This window comes from Oryzias melastigma, linkage group LG21, assembly GCF_002922805.2.
Source record: "Oryzias melastigma strain HK-1 linkage group LG21, ASM292280v2, whole genome shotgun sequence".
NCBI classification, from domain to species: domain Eukaryota; kingdom Metazoa; phylum Chordata; class Actinopteri; order Beloniformes; family Adrianichthyidae; genus Oryzias; species Oryzias melastigma.
The window spans coordinates 24,328,472-24,344,597 of NC_050532.1; the positions used below are offsets into that span (position 1 = coordinate 24,328,472).

At 39.2% G+C, this 16,126-nt stretch overlaps 1 protein-coding gene across 3 annotated transcripts in view; it reads right to left on the reverse strand.

The window, feature by feature from the left end:
• The window catches only part of parp4 (poly (ADP-ribose) polymerase family, member 4), a 36,124-nt gene extending 20,295 nt beyond the window's left edge, over positions 1–15,829 (reverse strand). The window contains exons 1-23 of one of the 3 annotated variants that reach the window (XM_024286724.2): positions 15,703–15,829; positions 13,204–13,330; positions 12,928–13,132; positions 11,468–11,531; positions 10,499–10,577; positions 9,858–9,956; positions 9,095–9,250; positions 7,648–7,785; positions 7,394–7,564; positions 7,155–7,306; positions 6,942–7,073; positions 5,475–5,573; positions 5,194–5,377; positions 4,988–5,126; positions 3,809–3,951; positions 3,601–3,732; positions 3,426–3,512; positions 3,182–3,346; positions 1,973–2,019; positions 1,785–1,866; positions 1,348–1,485; positions 793–982; positions 608–678 (exon numbers count right to left, since the gene is read on the reverse strand). In XM_024286724.2, the coding sequence (XP_024142492.1) occupies positions 608–678; positions 793–982; positions 1,348–1,485; positions 1,785–1,866; positions 1,973–2,019; positions 3,182–3,346; positions 3,426–3,512; positions 3,601–3,732; positions 3,809–3,951; positions 4,988–5,126; positions 5,194–5,377; positions 5,475–5,573; positions 6,942–7,073; positions 7,155–7,306; positions 7,394–7,564; positions 7,648–7,785; positions 9,095–9,250; positions 9,858–9,956; positions 10,499–10,577; positions 11,468–11,531; positions 12,928–13,132; positions 13,204–13,329 (2,799 nt within the window). In that variant the 5' untranslated portion in view covers position 13,330; positions 15,703–15,829. Of the gene's footprint in view, positions 1–607; positions 679–792; positions 983–1,347; positions 1,486–1,784; positions 1,867–1,972; positions 2,020–3,181; positions 3,347–3,425; positions 3,513–3,600; positions 3,733–3,808; positions 3,952–4,987; positions 5,127–5,193; positions 5,378–5,474; positions 5,574–6,941; positions 7,074–7,154; positions 7,307–7,393; positions 7,565–7,647; positions 7,786–9,094; positions 9,251–9,857; positions 9,957–10,498; positions 10,578–11,467; positions 11,532–12,927; positions 13,133–13,203; positions 13,354–15,560; positions 15,624–15,702 lie in introns of those variants that run through there. The other 2 variants (XM_024286723.2, XM_024286725.2) reach the window with 2 other exon arrangements.
• Between the last annotated feature and the right edge of the window lie 297 nt (positions 15,830–16,126).

The following is a 16,126-nucleotide window of genomic DNA, read 5'->3' on the forward strand; positions in this document are numbered from 1 at the left end:
ATGTAAATGTACACAGTTAAAAAATATTTTAACAGTGACATAAAAGGGGAACTAAAGACTTACAAAAAACTTTATTGATAACAAAATAAAGAAAACTTGTTTTTTTTATGCAATTTTTTTTTGCCTTCTGTGGTGTCATAAAAAAATAAATAAAGTCTAATTCAATTCAATACCAAGCTATATTCACATTTCATCTTCCAGTTGCTCCTGATTACATTTCTATATTTGCTCATAGAGAGACTTCTTCACAATATCAAGAACAAGATGCTTCAAATTCCTGATAAGATTACACTTCCCTTAAATTTTAATTTACTGCTTTTTCATAACATACAATAATGTTGTGAATTGTGTTTGATTATACACTTTTTGCAGACTCTACATTTCCACTTGTGGAGAATCTCAGCTTTAATAAATTATTTTCTTTTTACTCGTAAAGTTTGTTGGAAAAAAAAAAAACCAAAGGAACAGAAAATCGATACTGAAGAAGAATAAAAAAGAATAAGCTTCCATTATTTCTGTTACTTTAAAACTGTTTATTAACCCTGAAACTGCTATAAATAAATGGAAAAAAATTTAATAAAATTAGGGTTTAAGGGATCTAACTGACCTTGATGAAGCTCTCAGCGTCCTGACAAACCTCAGACACCGGCTGAGCTTTCAGGAAGGCTTCTTTGTGATCTGACATTCAAAAAGAAAAGGTAAACGTCGTGAAACACATGCAACAGAAGTCCTGAAACATTGAGCTGCAGTCTGAACACAGATGTGCTGAATAGATCCCACCGAGGAACCAACCTGAACCAAACAGAATCACGTTGAGTCTGAAGCTGTGACTGAGGTGATGGAGAAGCTTTAGGGCGATTCTCTGAGCTGAGCGGAGAGACTCCCCCCTCATGGACTCGGAGGTGTCCAGCAGCAGGATCACCTCTTCAGCGGCAGAATCAGACTTGGCCTCAAAGTCTGGGTAGAAAACCAGCATGCAGGCCTGCAGGAGAAATCCCAGTCCTGAGTAACTTCAACAAAGCTGATCAACTTTTAGCTAAATACAAATAAATACAAACCTCTGAGGTTTGAACCTGTCTGACTTAATGTGTCATAAAGATAGAAGGAAATAAAAGATCAGCGTAAAACATAACTGCTGCTTTCAAAATTAACTAAAATTAAAGCGATATTTAAGCCACATGGAAAAATGCTTCATAGAACACGGAAACTCCAAAAACAATAAGAAAATGCTATTTTAATAAAATGTCCATGTTTTTTAGACAAAGACTAAATATTTGCACACTTTCCAACACATGATCAGAACATTTCTTTAATAGGTGCAGATACTTCATGTGTTTTCTGAGTTACCTGGCTGTCTTTGTCTGGGTGGTTCTCCACCCACATCCGGGGAAGGTGGATATTTGAAAAACCAATGCTGAGCTCGAAACCTTCCGGGTACAGTGGCTGACCCGGCACAACGCTGATAACCGCCTTGCAGTCAGTCCTCTGAACGCACATAAAAACAAACATGAACACAACAGGAAGAACCTGACTTCAGAAAAAAAAAGTTTTTCTTCATTCGTCTTCTGAACACCCCAGAATCTGATTGGCTGTGGAAAGCATTACATCTCGAGTACATATTGCTTTAAATTTGCCACATTTACACAAATCTTCATTTGTGAGCAGATCTTTGACTTTGTTTGTACAAAGATATTTTTTCAATGAAGGTTTGAGCTCAAAGTTAAAAGAAGAGAAAAAAAGTGTAAAAATGTTTTTTTTTAAAACCAAAAAAAGGAGTCGCTCACCTTTGTCTTGATTTGGTGAGTGTAGCTCTTCAGGTAGAGAATCTCGTTTGGCATCTCCACTGACATCTCCAATGAGAACTCTCTAAGGACGGCAAACAGGAGATTTATTCTTAGGCTTCACAAATGCATCTCAATGCACATCAGTCCTGAATACTGAAGGGCTCAAACAGCAAAACAGAGAAACTCACCTTGAAGTTTGTGACTCGTCAGTCACACAAACTTTGTCCACTGAGACCTAAAAACACAAAACAAGCAGTTCTTTTAGAAAAAACAAACATTGAGTTGTTTTTCCATAATAAACAAATCAGATCTCAGAAACTATTTTAGGTCCCAGTTTCCCCAAACTTTTAATATTAAGAATTTAAAAGATTTTTTTTTTAAATTCCTGAATAGTTTTTGTCATAAACATGCAGGAAGATGGTTCCACGTGCAGCAGGTTTATTACCTCAGACAGGAGGACAGGTGTCAACACACAGCTAAAAGTCCATAAAGCTAAATCAGGGTCAGGCAGGCAGTGGCCAAACACGAGCATGGGGCATCAGAGATTAGACGTTTGGTAGAACAGGACAGACGCAGATCCAAGCAGACAGGAAGCAAACTGGGTCAGAGTTGAAGCAGCTTCAGAAATGGAAGATCAGGTCCAGATAGAAACGCTCGGTAAAGCAGGCAGAGTGGCACAAACAATACTTCACACTGAGCGAGGCTCTGTGCAGTGCTCAAGATTGGCAAATGAGAAACAGGTGAGCGGCATCCAGGAACTGTGCGCTGGGGTTGCTGGGAGATGTAGTGCATTCAGTACATTTTAATAATATTTTGGTTCCCATCCTGCTCAGAGTGATATTTTGTTAATTTTCATTTGATGGTATGAATAAATAAAATTTTAAAAAGTTAATACACAATATTTTAACGTTGCTTTTTTTAAATAAATAAACTAAAGAGTGCTGCTAAGTGTATTTATTTATTTTTTAATAACTTGTCTTGTCCAGCAGCTGAGCAAACAGATCAGAGCTGAATTCTTCTTGTGTTGGACAGATTTTACTGTTACAATAGGGGGTTATGAATCTTCATATACAAGAAGTGTATATTTGTATAAACCCCCTTTGTAATTAAAGGCTGAATTTTATTTATGTTTATTATAGTTGTAGATATTTCTTGTTGGACTGGACAGAATTGCAGCCAAATTTATGGTTTAATTTTAAATGTACTAATCTTTATTTATTTATTTTATTTTTTTTTACTCCTGGCTGAAATTCTAAGCCAAAGGACGTCTCTTTTTGGGGTTTGGGGAGCATGTGTCACAAATATTTCTAAAATTCACCAGCAAAAGAAGTAAAACACAGCAAAGGAAAACTAAAAACTGAAAGTTTGGATTTGAGAATACCTGCTCCTCCTCTCACCTGTGTAATCTGTTTGAGCCCGTCGCTCACCTGCCAGGGCGCCAGGCTCCCCGGCAGTGAGAAGTTGATTCGCCCTCCACTGACCACCAGCTCGGACACATACGTGATCTTAATGAGGACGCTTGCTCCAGGAGGCAGGTTGCCCACGCTGATGGTGAACACGTCCTACAGAGAGAGGACAGCATCACGCTCCACTGACGGAAAGCACAAACAGCTCTTTAATGAGAGAGGGATGAGGACGTACAGGAGCATCCTGGTCCATCAGGTACGCGCCGTGGCCTTTTTCCACCGCCTGCTTGTACTCCTTACGAGCCGTCTCTTTCTCCTTCACCTGAGTTCCAAAAAGTCATTTATGATTATCAGCATTAAGAGTAAACTAGCATCAAACACCAGCTGAAGCTTTAATGGGGAGACGTTACCTGTCCCACCACATGTTTTCCGTTGATGAAGGCCTCAAAACCGCACACGGTGGCAGAATTGTCCAGCGGGAAGACATACTTGGCCTCGATAGGCACCGGGCTCAGGTTGGTGTATTTTTGGAAGACGATGACCTGTCGGAAGACACAGGAGACGAAGCTCAGAGCTGAGCTACGACATCAAAACGAGGATGAGAGACCACCAGCTCACCTGGGAGAGCAGATCTACCAGCTTGCACCTGACGTGGATGGACTCCAGGGGGAGCATCAGCCCGGAGCTCTCCTGCAGTCCGGGTTTCAAGTCATCCCGAGGATTTTTAACCTCTTCCGTCTGCTCCTCGTCCGGCTCAAGCTCTGTTCACAGAAACATTCATGGATGGATTTTCTATCATGTCCGTTTCCTCTGAGTTGTTCCTTTGACACGGTGTCGGGCCGGGACTTTCGTGGAGAACTGAGGAGTTTCCTCAATTTTTAGACAAAATTGTGGAAAATTCATGTCGTTCTGCTTCCCAATAAAATTATGGTCTGTTTCCTCTTTAGATTTCTCAAACAAATACAGTTACAAACCTCTGAGGTTTGAAAATGTCTGACTTAATGTGTCATAAAGATGTAAGGAAATAAAAGACACGGTTTACCCTCGTGGGGGAGGAGTTTATATCCCTCTGCTCAGAGGGTGAAATTTAAAAAATAAATTTCCTGGACACAACTTGCAATAAAACTGCCCCTTCAAATGGAGTGGAAGGGAAGAATTTGGATTGAGCCTAAAACTTCTTGATTTGCAAGTGAAACTATTTAATCTTTGCTTTAAAAAAATGTCCTTAAAATGTCCTTAAAAAACTCTTGGATACAACTTGGTCCATGTTTTCTGTCCTGTTGTTCATCATTATTCCACTAGAGGCAGTAGAAGGGCTTTTTCTACTCATTTCAAAATGGCTGCCTCCATTAAAAACTCAAAAACACTTTTGGCGGTAAAAAATTTAGCTAATTTTTACAATTTAATGGTGAGATTAACTCATCTGTTGTTGTTCTTTTTTTAATGACTACTTTCTATTGAAAATAAGGAAAAAATAAGAGATAATTATTTGTTTCTAATATAGTTACAACATGTTTAAAAAGTGTGGATCACATTTGAGACAGTGGGTAAATAAGGGGATTTTTTTTCTTTTTCCTGTCAATATTTTTGCTTCTTGAGCCAACATTATTTTTGTGGAATTTAGCAAAGGGCTTGAAAACATCTTAATTGAAAAAAAGTATTTTCTGTCAATTCTTTGATGTAGTAGGCTCTACAGGGTTAAGAAAGAAGTAAAGTATTTCACACTTTGATCGCTCCTGTTTCAGTGAGTTTTCACCACAGAATCTTTACAGGAAGTAGATGATGATTTGTGCTCACCTTGAGTTTGCTGCTCCAGCTCAGTGATAGAAGTGTCAACGGCGGGTCTGAACTCTTTCAGCTGTTCTCCATCCACACTGAAGCGAACCACGTACTTCAGCTTCACCTGATCAGGACTGTAAACCACGTACTCGTCGTCCTGCAGAAAACAACATCAGCAACGCAGACGAGTGGCGGAACGCCCGATCAGAGCGGCTGAGTCTCACCTCAAAGTCAGAGTGGCTGCCCGCGGTGTGGCGAACGCCGTGCACGCTGTGGTAGCCCAAAGGTGCGTGGGTCAGAGTCGGGTCCTTTTGTAAGAAGTCCTTGCAGTTTCCGAGGGCCACGTCACAGACCAGCAGCATCCGAGATCCGTCCGTCTCGCTGGGTTTGGAGTACTTCAGGCTGGTGCTGTGGACATGTGAGTGGAGAACTCAGCTCCAACCCAATTTATTCATCCACATTTTAATCAAAGAAAAAATATTTTAGAATCAAGTTTTTCACCAACCTTAAGGAATCACTGAAGTAAATCCCGCTGCCCAGATTTCCCACGTCTGTTCTTTGAATCCCATGAAGCTCCACACCGACGCGAGGAAGCAGCAGACCTCTGGAGACATTTAAAGATGCAGCACAGACGAAGCATGAGAGGAATAAGTTACTTATTTTCTTAACAATGTTACTTTAACTGAGCTATCCTAACTCCTAGTTTTGTCTCCTGACTGGAACTTCACGATTCTCCATTTGTTTAATGTTCTAACCACTGACTGTATGTAAGAACTGGAGCGAGCGAGTGTGACATCACCCAGACAAAACAGTTTATTTACGGCTCCAACCAAATGAAGTCTGTTTAACCGCCATATTGAAGCCAGATGACGTCATTAAGCAGTGATTGGTCTGAGTCTCACCAATCAGGAGTGAGCCTTTTGGAAGGCCACACCCCTACCACTTAATGATTGCTCTGGAGAATCTCTAAAATGTTTAGAATGTGGGAGGCCAGCAGGCTCCACCTACTTTTAATGACTCATCTGATTGGTCAGTTCATAACTTGAATATCTTGAACCACAAATAAAGTATCATGAATATAAAATCAGGAACGTGTTTAAAAAAAATGCATCAAAGTAAAAATGTTTATTGTGACCAATAGAATGACTGAGTAACATGTTTATTTCTCTGTAGGAGTTTAAGGGATTATTGCTTCCTGGGAATGGCAGCTACTTCCTGTTTACAACGCTGGGGGGGGGGGTGGTCACTCTGTCCAGTTTTCATATACAGTCAATGATTTTAACTCAATTTTAATTAGATTTACCTTCAAAAGTTGTTCTGGGTTTTTTGCTCGTTTCCTTTTCTTAATACCTTGTTTTTACTGTGTTTCTTTTATTGTCTATTAAATAAACCCATAAAACAAAAACTAAAAACTAAAAAGTCTAGAAAAGCTTAGGTTTTTCAAATTTTTGCTTAGGTTTAAAACTATGTTTTAGGATTTTTTTATTTTAAAAATTTACATTCAGAGCATTTGAAGACATTCAGATATTTTTGCCTCATAACTATAATACCAGGAAATATAATTAAAAAAATAAAAAAACATTTTTAATTATTTTTATTATGCATTTAGATCTATAGTTTTGATTTTAAACCACTTTTGTTTAATTTTTTAAATTCCAACTGATGGCTTGAATTTGTTTTCTGTCCTGTGGAGTGCCTCAGGGCTCTATGCTTGAGCTTCCCTTATTTTTACCAAAAAGTTTAATCTTAGTGGACTTTTTGTGGGGAAAAAAAGAGAAAAGGCAAAAAAACAAACAAAAAAAAAAAACACATAAAATCTGAATATTTATGGAAAGGAACTCAAGAAAAAATATCTTGATGCAAAAACCTGTTAAGCTCAAAATGGAAAAGGTTAATTAAAATGCTTTACTGGTGAGGAGATTTCTGTTTCCATCATTAACCATGAATACACAATGAGCGAGTCTCGTCTCACCGGGACAGAATCCCGACAAAGTTGGTGGGGTTTGATGAATGCAGGAGGGCTCTGGTGTTGCTGAGCTCGCTGTTGAAGGTCTGAAGCTCCGCCCTCCTGCTGACTCGCACAATCTGGTGGATTTGCAGTGAACTGCAGGACAGGAAACCGTTTTTTTTGTTGGTCATTTGAACAGCTCAGGAGGATAAAACGTTATTTTCTGTGTGGAAGAACCTGTGCTGCAGCAGACGGGCGACGTCCTGAAACTCTGAGCTGCTGGGGGGAACCACTTCCACGCTGCACCTCAGTGCCCGGTATTTCCCCACGCTGCTGGGGGTGGAGCTCCACAGCGTCATCTCACTCACGTTCAGAACATCCCGGATTAACTGGAGGACGGAGAAGCAGAGCGTGAGTGTTGTGAAGAAGCTCTTCAGATACATTTAGAATATAAATAAATCAGTTTTCACTCCTACCTGACAGAGGTCAAGCTTCTGAGACAAAAAGCTGGCACTGGGCTCTGGGGGGCGGGGCTCTCTGTGAGGTAGAAGGTCATACACCTCCTTCAGGAGAGCCGCCGCCTCTAAGGGATCCGCATCCTTCCGTTTCTTCTGAGCCTGAAGCAGCAAGCCCTCGGCCCTGGTCACCTGCAGACACACAAGCGTCAGGTAAAAGACGAGCATCGATTTCAGTAGGTTTTCTCTCAGCTTGATCAGCAGAGGTTCCTCACGTCATTTAAGCTCAGCTTGTTGATGGGAACCAAGAGGACGTTGGCAAGGCAACCCAGAGCCTCGGTCCACAGGAGCTCCACAAATGCTCCCACTTCCTGCGACACGCTGGCAGTGTTCAGCTTCTCCTCCAGCAGCAGCTGTTGATCAGGAATCAGACGAAGGTTCAACAGAAAACATCCAAAGCTGCAGACGCTCCATCAGCTGGTAAAGAAAGCTTCAACGTGCCGTTTTAATTTGTTTCTTTATTTTTCTTTTTGTAGAAACCTTTTAAGGAATATCTTAAAGTAGATTTGTTTGTAGACGGGAAAGGCCAGCACTGTGTAGAGGTGTCTGAATCTATCATTTCAAAATCCAGAGTGTTGGAAATTTCCTAAAAAGTCTCTATGAAAATCCTGTGTGCATGAATGTTCACAAAATTGGTAAATAGAGACATCAGTGCATCGTGTATTTTTCATGTAAAAAAAAAAGGTGTAATTTGTATTATTTTTTTTAATAATTAACCAATTTTTTTCTCATTATAATACAATGGATTACGTCATGTTTCTGCACATGACAGATACATGATGTAAGGTATCAAACAGACTTCTGGGTATGTCAATCAAAAGGGTAGAGTCCTGCAAACGTGCGTCTCTGAGCTCTTTATTTTACATATGTAATGGTGCATTACCGACACAGAACCTCGAAAAGTCAGCCTCACTGATGATGATTTTGAGTCGCCACAAATCTTCACAAAAAGAATGTCCTTCACGTTCGAGCACGGCTCTGATCGACGGACAACTTTGGTTCTTTTTTTGTTAATTTATGATTTTTTGGGGGATAAATTTATTACTTTTTTAGTAGATTTACAAGTTTTATGTAATAAATGTACGACTTTAGAACATGTAAATTTACAAAAAAAAGTCATAACTTTTAGTAGTAAATATATAACTTTGTTCTCGTAATTCAACAGCTATGACTTTTTCCTCAAAAATGTACAAGATTTAAAGTCGTTCTTTAAAAAACATTTTTTTTGTTTGTAAATTGGCCCCAATACTACATTTTTAACTAAATCAAATCTAAGTGAGTCATGTACTCGTGAATTAATGTCATTATGATTCAATATTGTAAAGTGATGCTGGCCTGAGTTCCATGTATTTTCTTAACAAGTACGCAAGTTTTTTATACAGAAAAGTTAAACTTAAAAATTGTGGATATTTAATTTAGTAGGAAAATTGACAGTATTTTAAAGTTTTGTGTGTTTTTTGGGGCAAAATTACACTCATCACATTCATTTGTTCTGTACCATCGTAGTACACATGGGGATACTTGTAGTAAAACATTGGTTACTATGGAAACTAAATACATTGTCTTAACCCCCAGAGCACAAAAATAACATTATTGATTTGGACCATCAAAGATTAACCACAAACAAAGAAAGTGAGGCTCAGTAGAGTCATAGTTTCAAACCTGCTGGAGGGCGGCAGAGCCCAGATCCTGAATCTGGGGGGGCATGCTGGGCCTGATCTCCAGACCGGACATCTCTATGGACTCCCTGAGGGCTTTGTAAACATCCAGAGCCTCCTCTGAGGTGGACGGAAACACCAGCTGATCCTTCACCGTCGCCTTCAATCGGAACAAACACAAATGGAGGTTTGGTCAAACTTCAAGTTCAACTCCCCCCTCCCCTTTTTCTAAGTGGAACGGCCCCTCAGAGCCTAAAACAACTCGCTCTTCTTTGATAGACTTTGCTATGCATTTCCAATTGACTGTATATGAGACCTGAACTGAGTGAGTGATGTCATCAATAGAAAATTCAGGCTCAACTGAAGTCCATTAACTGATGCCATCGTGTTGGAGTCAGACGCCGTCAGTAAGCAGTCATTGGACCACTTGAAAGTGGGTTACACGAAATCCGTCAATCAATTGTTGGACATGGGGGCCAGCAGGCTCCACCTACTTTTATTGAGTCATCTGATTGGCCAGTTTATAACTTTAATAACTTCAGAAAAAATATCATGAAAAGAATTAGGATTAGCAAGAGCAAGAATGGTTATTCTAACAAATAGAATGATTGAGTAGTAGCTGTTCATTTCTCTATAGGATTTTGGATTCTTAGCAGGGACTTCCTGTTTGGAATTCCAGGGGTGGATTTACTCTATCCATTTCTCATATACAGTCAATGGTGGTTCCACAGAGAAGCTCAGCTGGATCTCAGTGATCTGCATCTCACCTTTTCTTCTGCGAGGTCCATGCAGTACTTGACCACTCTGTAGCGCCGGCTCTTATTGACGCGGACGCTCTGCAGCTCCAACACACACCAGCTGTTGTTCTGCAGAAAAACATGCATGACAGCTCAAATCAAACTAAGCTAGTACAGGCAGACAAGGAAATAAAATGTCATTTTTTTATAATGAACTTTAAAAAAATAATTTTTTAGAATGCATGGCTGAATTGCATATTTAACTGTAAAATACATTTTCATCTAAATGGTGGTACGAAAAAACCTTTATTTTAACATTTTTAAATGTAATTGGACTGTTTTCATGCTATGTTATGCAGCTGCAGGAGAAAATAGGTGAAATTTAAGCATAAACTGGACACATGATTGTGTTCAATAAAAACATGAAAACATAAATTGGTGTGTTTTGAGCAGGCCATGTTTTTCTCCATCGTTGTTATTTAGATTGAGATGAAGAAAAAAAACACATCATGTGTCCATTTGTACAGAAATTGAGGTGCTTCCAAAGGGTTCACATACTTTCTCTTGCAACCATAAATTGCAATATAAAATTGCAGATTGAATTGTGATTTAAGATATCAGTTTAAATTATGGTTAAAAAATAAAATGATGACACAGAAACCCGGCCTCACCCTCTCAAAGATGGTGTACTTGGCCACTTCAAAGTGATCAGGAAACCTCGGAAGGCTGAAGTCCATTTCAGCATAGATTCTGTAAAAATTCAAACACACATCGGCTCAAGCTCAATGCTACTTTAGAAACATCCTAAATCCAGTTCTAAAACAATGTGAACAGAGAAAAGGGAAGATCTAAGCTTCTGATAAGCTCAATAAAGAGCTTTAGAATATCTTCACGTCTCGCAGCATTCCTGGAATCCAAGACCCAGATTGTTTCTGAGTTTTTCCTTCTTATTACGCACATGAGCAAAAATTTCTCCCCCACCACATACTCAAAAACTCAAGAAGAATCGCGCATATCTAGTACCAGCCGAACATAAAAATTGCCTACCCCAAAAAATGATGACATCACAGTGGGAGAAACTGTAAAAAAAATGAATGGGGCCGAAATCTATTATGGGGCTTAAAGAGAAACATTTCAAAATCCAACTTGTCGTTTCTTGATCTGCTGGCTGTAAAATCTAGGATCCCCAACTCTCGGGACGCGGTCCAAGATGCGGTATCGGATGTGGACTATTCCTCGCGACACGTCTAGTACTGGTACCCAAATATCGTAACCCTAACCCAGCATCGGACGCAAAACCAGACCCCAAATGGTACCGGGTTAGGGTACCGGGTTAGGGTACCGGTGCGCATACTGATCCGGTTCCGGTTAGGAGGTTGGGGACCCGGGATTTAATGGAAACAGCAGGACGTCAAAAACGACTTGGGGATAAGAATGTGTTCAAAAACCCAGGAATGAGAACTGAAATTGTCCTGATGCTGCACGGCATAATGTTTCCATGGCAACGTAGTGTAAATAATATGTTTCTGTAAATTGTGATGGCACACAGGTGAAACTTCAAAAGGGAGCTTTCCAGACTTTAATGGCAGTGTAGGGAGACAGAAAAGGTGAAGAATGGAGTTCGGATGATGAGCCCTCACCTGAACTTCTCCAGAACATTCCCACTTTGGGGATTCTCCTCAGTCGGAGAAGCAGGTGGAAACTCTGCAACACACAAGCACGCACTTAGTCCAACAAACAAAAACAACACTATATATACACCAAATTATACCTCTATAGCTGTGGGCAGAGCTTGGTCTGGCTTCCCAAGCTCCGCCCACAGCTATAGAGGTATACACACACATTCAAAGCAGAACTGGCTTGACTGGGCTCTTAGTGAAACCCAACCTCCCTCAGTGATAAACAGTCAGAAGTTACTAATTAAACGTTAGTTTATATCCCCCAGTTCCTTCTGGATGAAGCCCGTCTGCTGCACTATTCAAACATGTAGTCGTAGGGATAGATACGCTAATCTTTCTCTAACAGTCCTGGGAGAGGATTCCTAAATCATGTCGACTTCCCTAAGGTTTCTTATTTATTTATCCCACAATAGGGTTTTTTTCTTACCAAGAAGAAGGGTCTAACGGCAGCGATCCCCATTTAGCTTCGTCGAACTATTGTTTAGATTTTTATGAGTTTTATGACTTTATGTTTTTGTACAATTACCAGTGTGAAGCCCATTTAGACAACTGTTTTAAGATATTGGGATATATGAATTAAAATGAATTGAATTATATTTGGCACTAAATATACTAAAACAACAGATTTTCTCATACAGATTCAGTTTGTGTTTGAATGTTTAAATGTTAAATGGAATTGTGCTGCGACCGTCTCATAACGGGAAGGCAGAATTAAACAAAGGTGATGAAAAAGGCACAAAACTCTGCTTGAAACGGAAATGTTTCTGGTCTCATTAAAAAAAAACACTTAAAAAATAATGTTAGTAGAGATTCTTCAGAAATTAAGATATATTTTTAAAAACTAAATATAAAATATCAAAAATAAACAAAGAAGAATTTGCTTTTAGTTCCTAGTTTTTTCACAGGATGTTGACAAAAATGTCAATTATATGTTTGTTCAGTAAAACTTGAAAAAATTAGAATTTATTTGTACAATTAATGCTTTGTTTTTAAATTGAACTGATAGAGCAGTTTAGTGTTTTATTTATGCTCTATTTTCAAACTTGAAGCCTTTTGCTTTCATTTTTAGATATGTTTGCCTTTTCTTAATTATCGGAAAAAAAATTGTGGCATCACGTTCCTTCAGTTTATTTAATAAATATTTAGATCTAAATAACCTGCTGATGATTACACATCTCTCTTTGGAGTCACAGAGCGTTAAAATTTGACAAATATAGTTATTTGATTTATATTGTGATATGTATCATTATGACACAAAATGAAAAAAACAATATCGTCATATTAAAAAATTCCGTATCGCCCAGCCCTACTGCTGTTTGTCACTACATCTCCCATGATTCATTGGGTTAATGCGACAGTTATCTGTCACAGAGCACCAGAAACGCTTAATCGAATCTAAAAGCAGCTGCTTTTGCACAAACCTCTCTGTGTGGGCGGCCTGAGCCTGGCTGGGCTGAACCCACTGGGAGGAATTTCCAGCATGAAGAGCTCCACCGGCTGACGGACGCCCGTTCTCGTGCACCCGTACACGTAATTCAGGTCAACCACGGGAATCTTGTACTTCTGGATGCTGCGCAGACGGCTGGAGCTCAGGTTGTTGACATCGCTGGCCACCACCATAGAGCACTGTGGGAAAGGTAGAGTGTTATAATCGAAAAAAAGATGCAAATGTTTCAGGTAAAAGAGAAGGCTCTGACCTGTTTATTCACCACAAGCGAGATTTTGGCTCCATTCTCCAAGAACAGAGACTTGCAAAACTCCCTCTCTTTGTAGGGCAGGTTCTTGAGCTCCAGGACCACCACGCAGTTCTCAAACATGGCCATGCTGGATGAGCACAGAACCGGATGCTAAACACAAGATATGGACAAATCCGGAGGTCACATGACCTTCTGGTCTGTACTGTGACTGAGAACTGGACTGACCGAGTATGACGTCACCCATAGAAAATATTTTCTTGTAGCTCAAACACAAAACATGTTGACATCGCCATGTTAGAGCCACATGAGCAGTGATTGGAGTCGGTCAATGTTTCTATGGCAACCTCTCTCGCCAATTAGAAGTAAGCTTGATGAAAGTCCACACACATCCCGACCACTAAAAAGTGCACAACACACAGAGGTTGTGTCTGAATATATAGTGCGTTCGCCATTTTCTAGTGTTGCCCGAATATACTAATTCCAAAACTGAGTGCACTGGAAATTTCCCAGAAGTCTTTGGAAAAACTAGCGTACATCGATGGTCACTAGATTAGCGGCTTTAGACCACAATGCATTGCGGTTGAACAATTTCGAACAAAAAAACGTGTTTAAATGTAATATTTGAATAAACCAACCACATTTTCACCATCAAAACACAGTGGAGTCATAAATAAACACTGTGAAATGCTCGTTTTTATTCAATTTTCACTTTTGGAACGCCAGGGTGGAGGGGTCACTCAGTCCAGTTCTCACATACACTCAACGGTTTGTAGAGGGCACTTTTAAAAAAAAAAAAAAAAAAAAATGACACGATGATCACCTGTTACACAGGTAAAGGAGTGTCACCTTATCTTGACAGATCATTTTTCAGCTTGATTTGGAGTTCCTTTAGTTCCTAATACTTTTTTTAACTATTTTAAATGCTCAATAAAGTTTTTCTTTACCATTTTAACTGTGGCGTTGCAATGTTTCTTTTGAGTAAAACAAACCAATAAATTGTGGAATTGTCATTACTAACTTGCATTAAGTTCAAAAGTTTAATTAAACAATTATTACTGCATACCAGCTGGTTGGATATGTTTAATCTGTGGTGCTGAGGTAAAAAAGTAAATCACATCAGTGTGTAAATGTGTGTGCGCGCGCATGAGACTGTGTCTGTAAAGTCCTTTGGATCTTCTGAGAAGAAAGTAAAGCGCTAAATAAATATAAGCTATTTAGCATGTGTTTTATGGAGCAGCAGAGGAAGCTTTTCTCCAACGAGTTCCTTTCTCATTCTGCATTTGAGCCTCGAGTCCACATCAGCTGACCTGTTGGTGTTCTGTGGTCACGTTTCACAGCGGGCTTCAAAGAATGGAAAACAAAAGGTGAAAATATCCAAACAGGAAGTACATGCTGCTCCTAGAGACCAGAATCCCATCCATTTTTTTTTTCTTTTAATAACTTTTTCTTTATTGCAAGTTATTAACCGACCAATTAAATGCCTTGATAAAAGCATGTGATCCCATCTGGCCCCCATGACACATTTCGTGTAGCCCGCTTTCATTGAAAGGGGTGTGGCTTCCAACAAGCTCCCTCCTGATCGGTGGCAGCAGTTGCCGTAGAAACAGTTACTCAGATTGACTTGGACCAATCGCAGCTCATTCATGTCTTTCTGGCTAAAAATGTCACAGAAAATTACTGATTGAATGATTTCATGTCGCTGGAGCCAGAAAGGATGACATCACACTCACTCAGTCCACGTCTCCTATAGAGTCAATGGGTGGAACTCAATGAATGGTGCTGCTTACTTTGAGGCTCAGACAGAAAAAGGTCAACAGGAAAAACAATAACAATTACTGGTTCGACTTTAATGCATCAACTTTGATAGCTTTTCAAGATTGTATAAGGCTTTAAATGTAGATATATGCATTCAAAACGTTATCTTTTTAATAAGTCGCTTTATGGAGAGTATAATAATTAGAGTTAAATAGCTGCGTTTGCTAAAAAGTAATAAATAGACGTACAGTTAGATGCCTTTCAGTTTTTTATTAACTTTATTAACAAAGTTTGCATAAAAGGCGCCTTGTATTCCATTGTTTATTTAAAGATCGTCGTTTAAAAATAGTATTCGAGTTTGTTTGGACAGAGACTTGTTAGATACACTTGTGAGACTTAGAGCGTGACTGACTGGTAATGTGAGTCACTTCTTCCTGGAAAGGTGCGTCCCAGCACTGGAAATACAGCCGTATTTTACTGTGCAAAAAGCAGAACTCCACACAACGGTGCACCTGTGACAAACACCTATCAACTACGAAGGATAACCTTTTATTGCGAGACAAAAGTAAAAAAACTTCAGCGGAGAAAGGGTGGAAACTTACCCCAAACGTTTACATTTTAGCTTACTACAAAAGCTAAAAATCCAAAACAACACAAAATACAGAACCCGGAACTAATGTGTTTGTTTATTCACTTTTAAGTCAATTTACGCTTCAAAGTAAAATCTGTCACGGTAGTACGTACGTGTCCTCATCAAAAAGTTGAGCTTCGGTCTGTTTTGAAGGCAGCAATCTTGAAACAGCTGACCTGTGCAGGAAGCGGAGAAAAAAAGTTCGATGCTAATGATTTGTATGTATTTCCGGTGGCAGTCCTTTCAAAATAAAAAGATGATGAAACAGGGTCAAAAACCAGTTTGATAACAAACGAACTCAAATTATCAGTGCTGCTCTAAAAGGTAATAGTTTTTATTATTGATTACATATTTAAAGATTTCTCTCGAAGAGGCGAAAAAGCACTGCGGTTCTTTGTTGTTGTTATTGTACTCTAAAATGCATATATTTCATTTTAAAATTTTCGTAAATTAAAAAATTAACCTTTTTAATTTTCTGGAAGGGGTAAATGTATACATACAAACAATTAATACACTATATTCAATAATGTTTAAAAA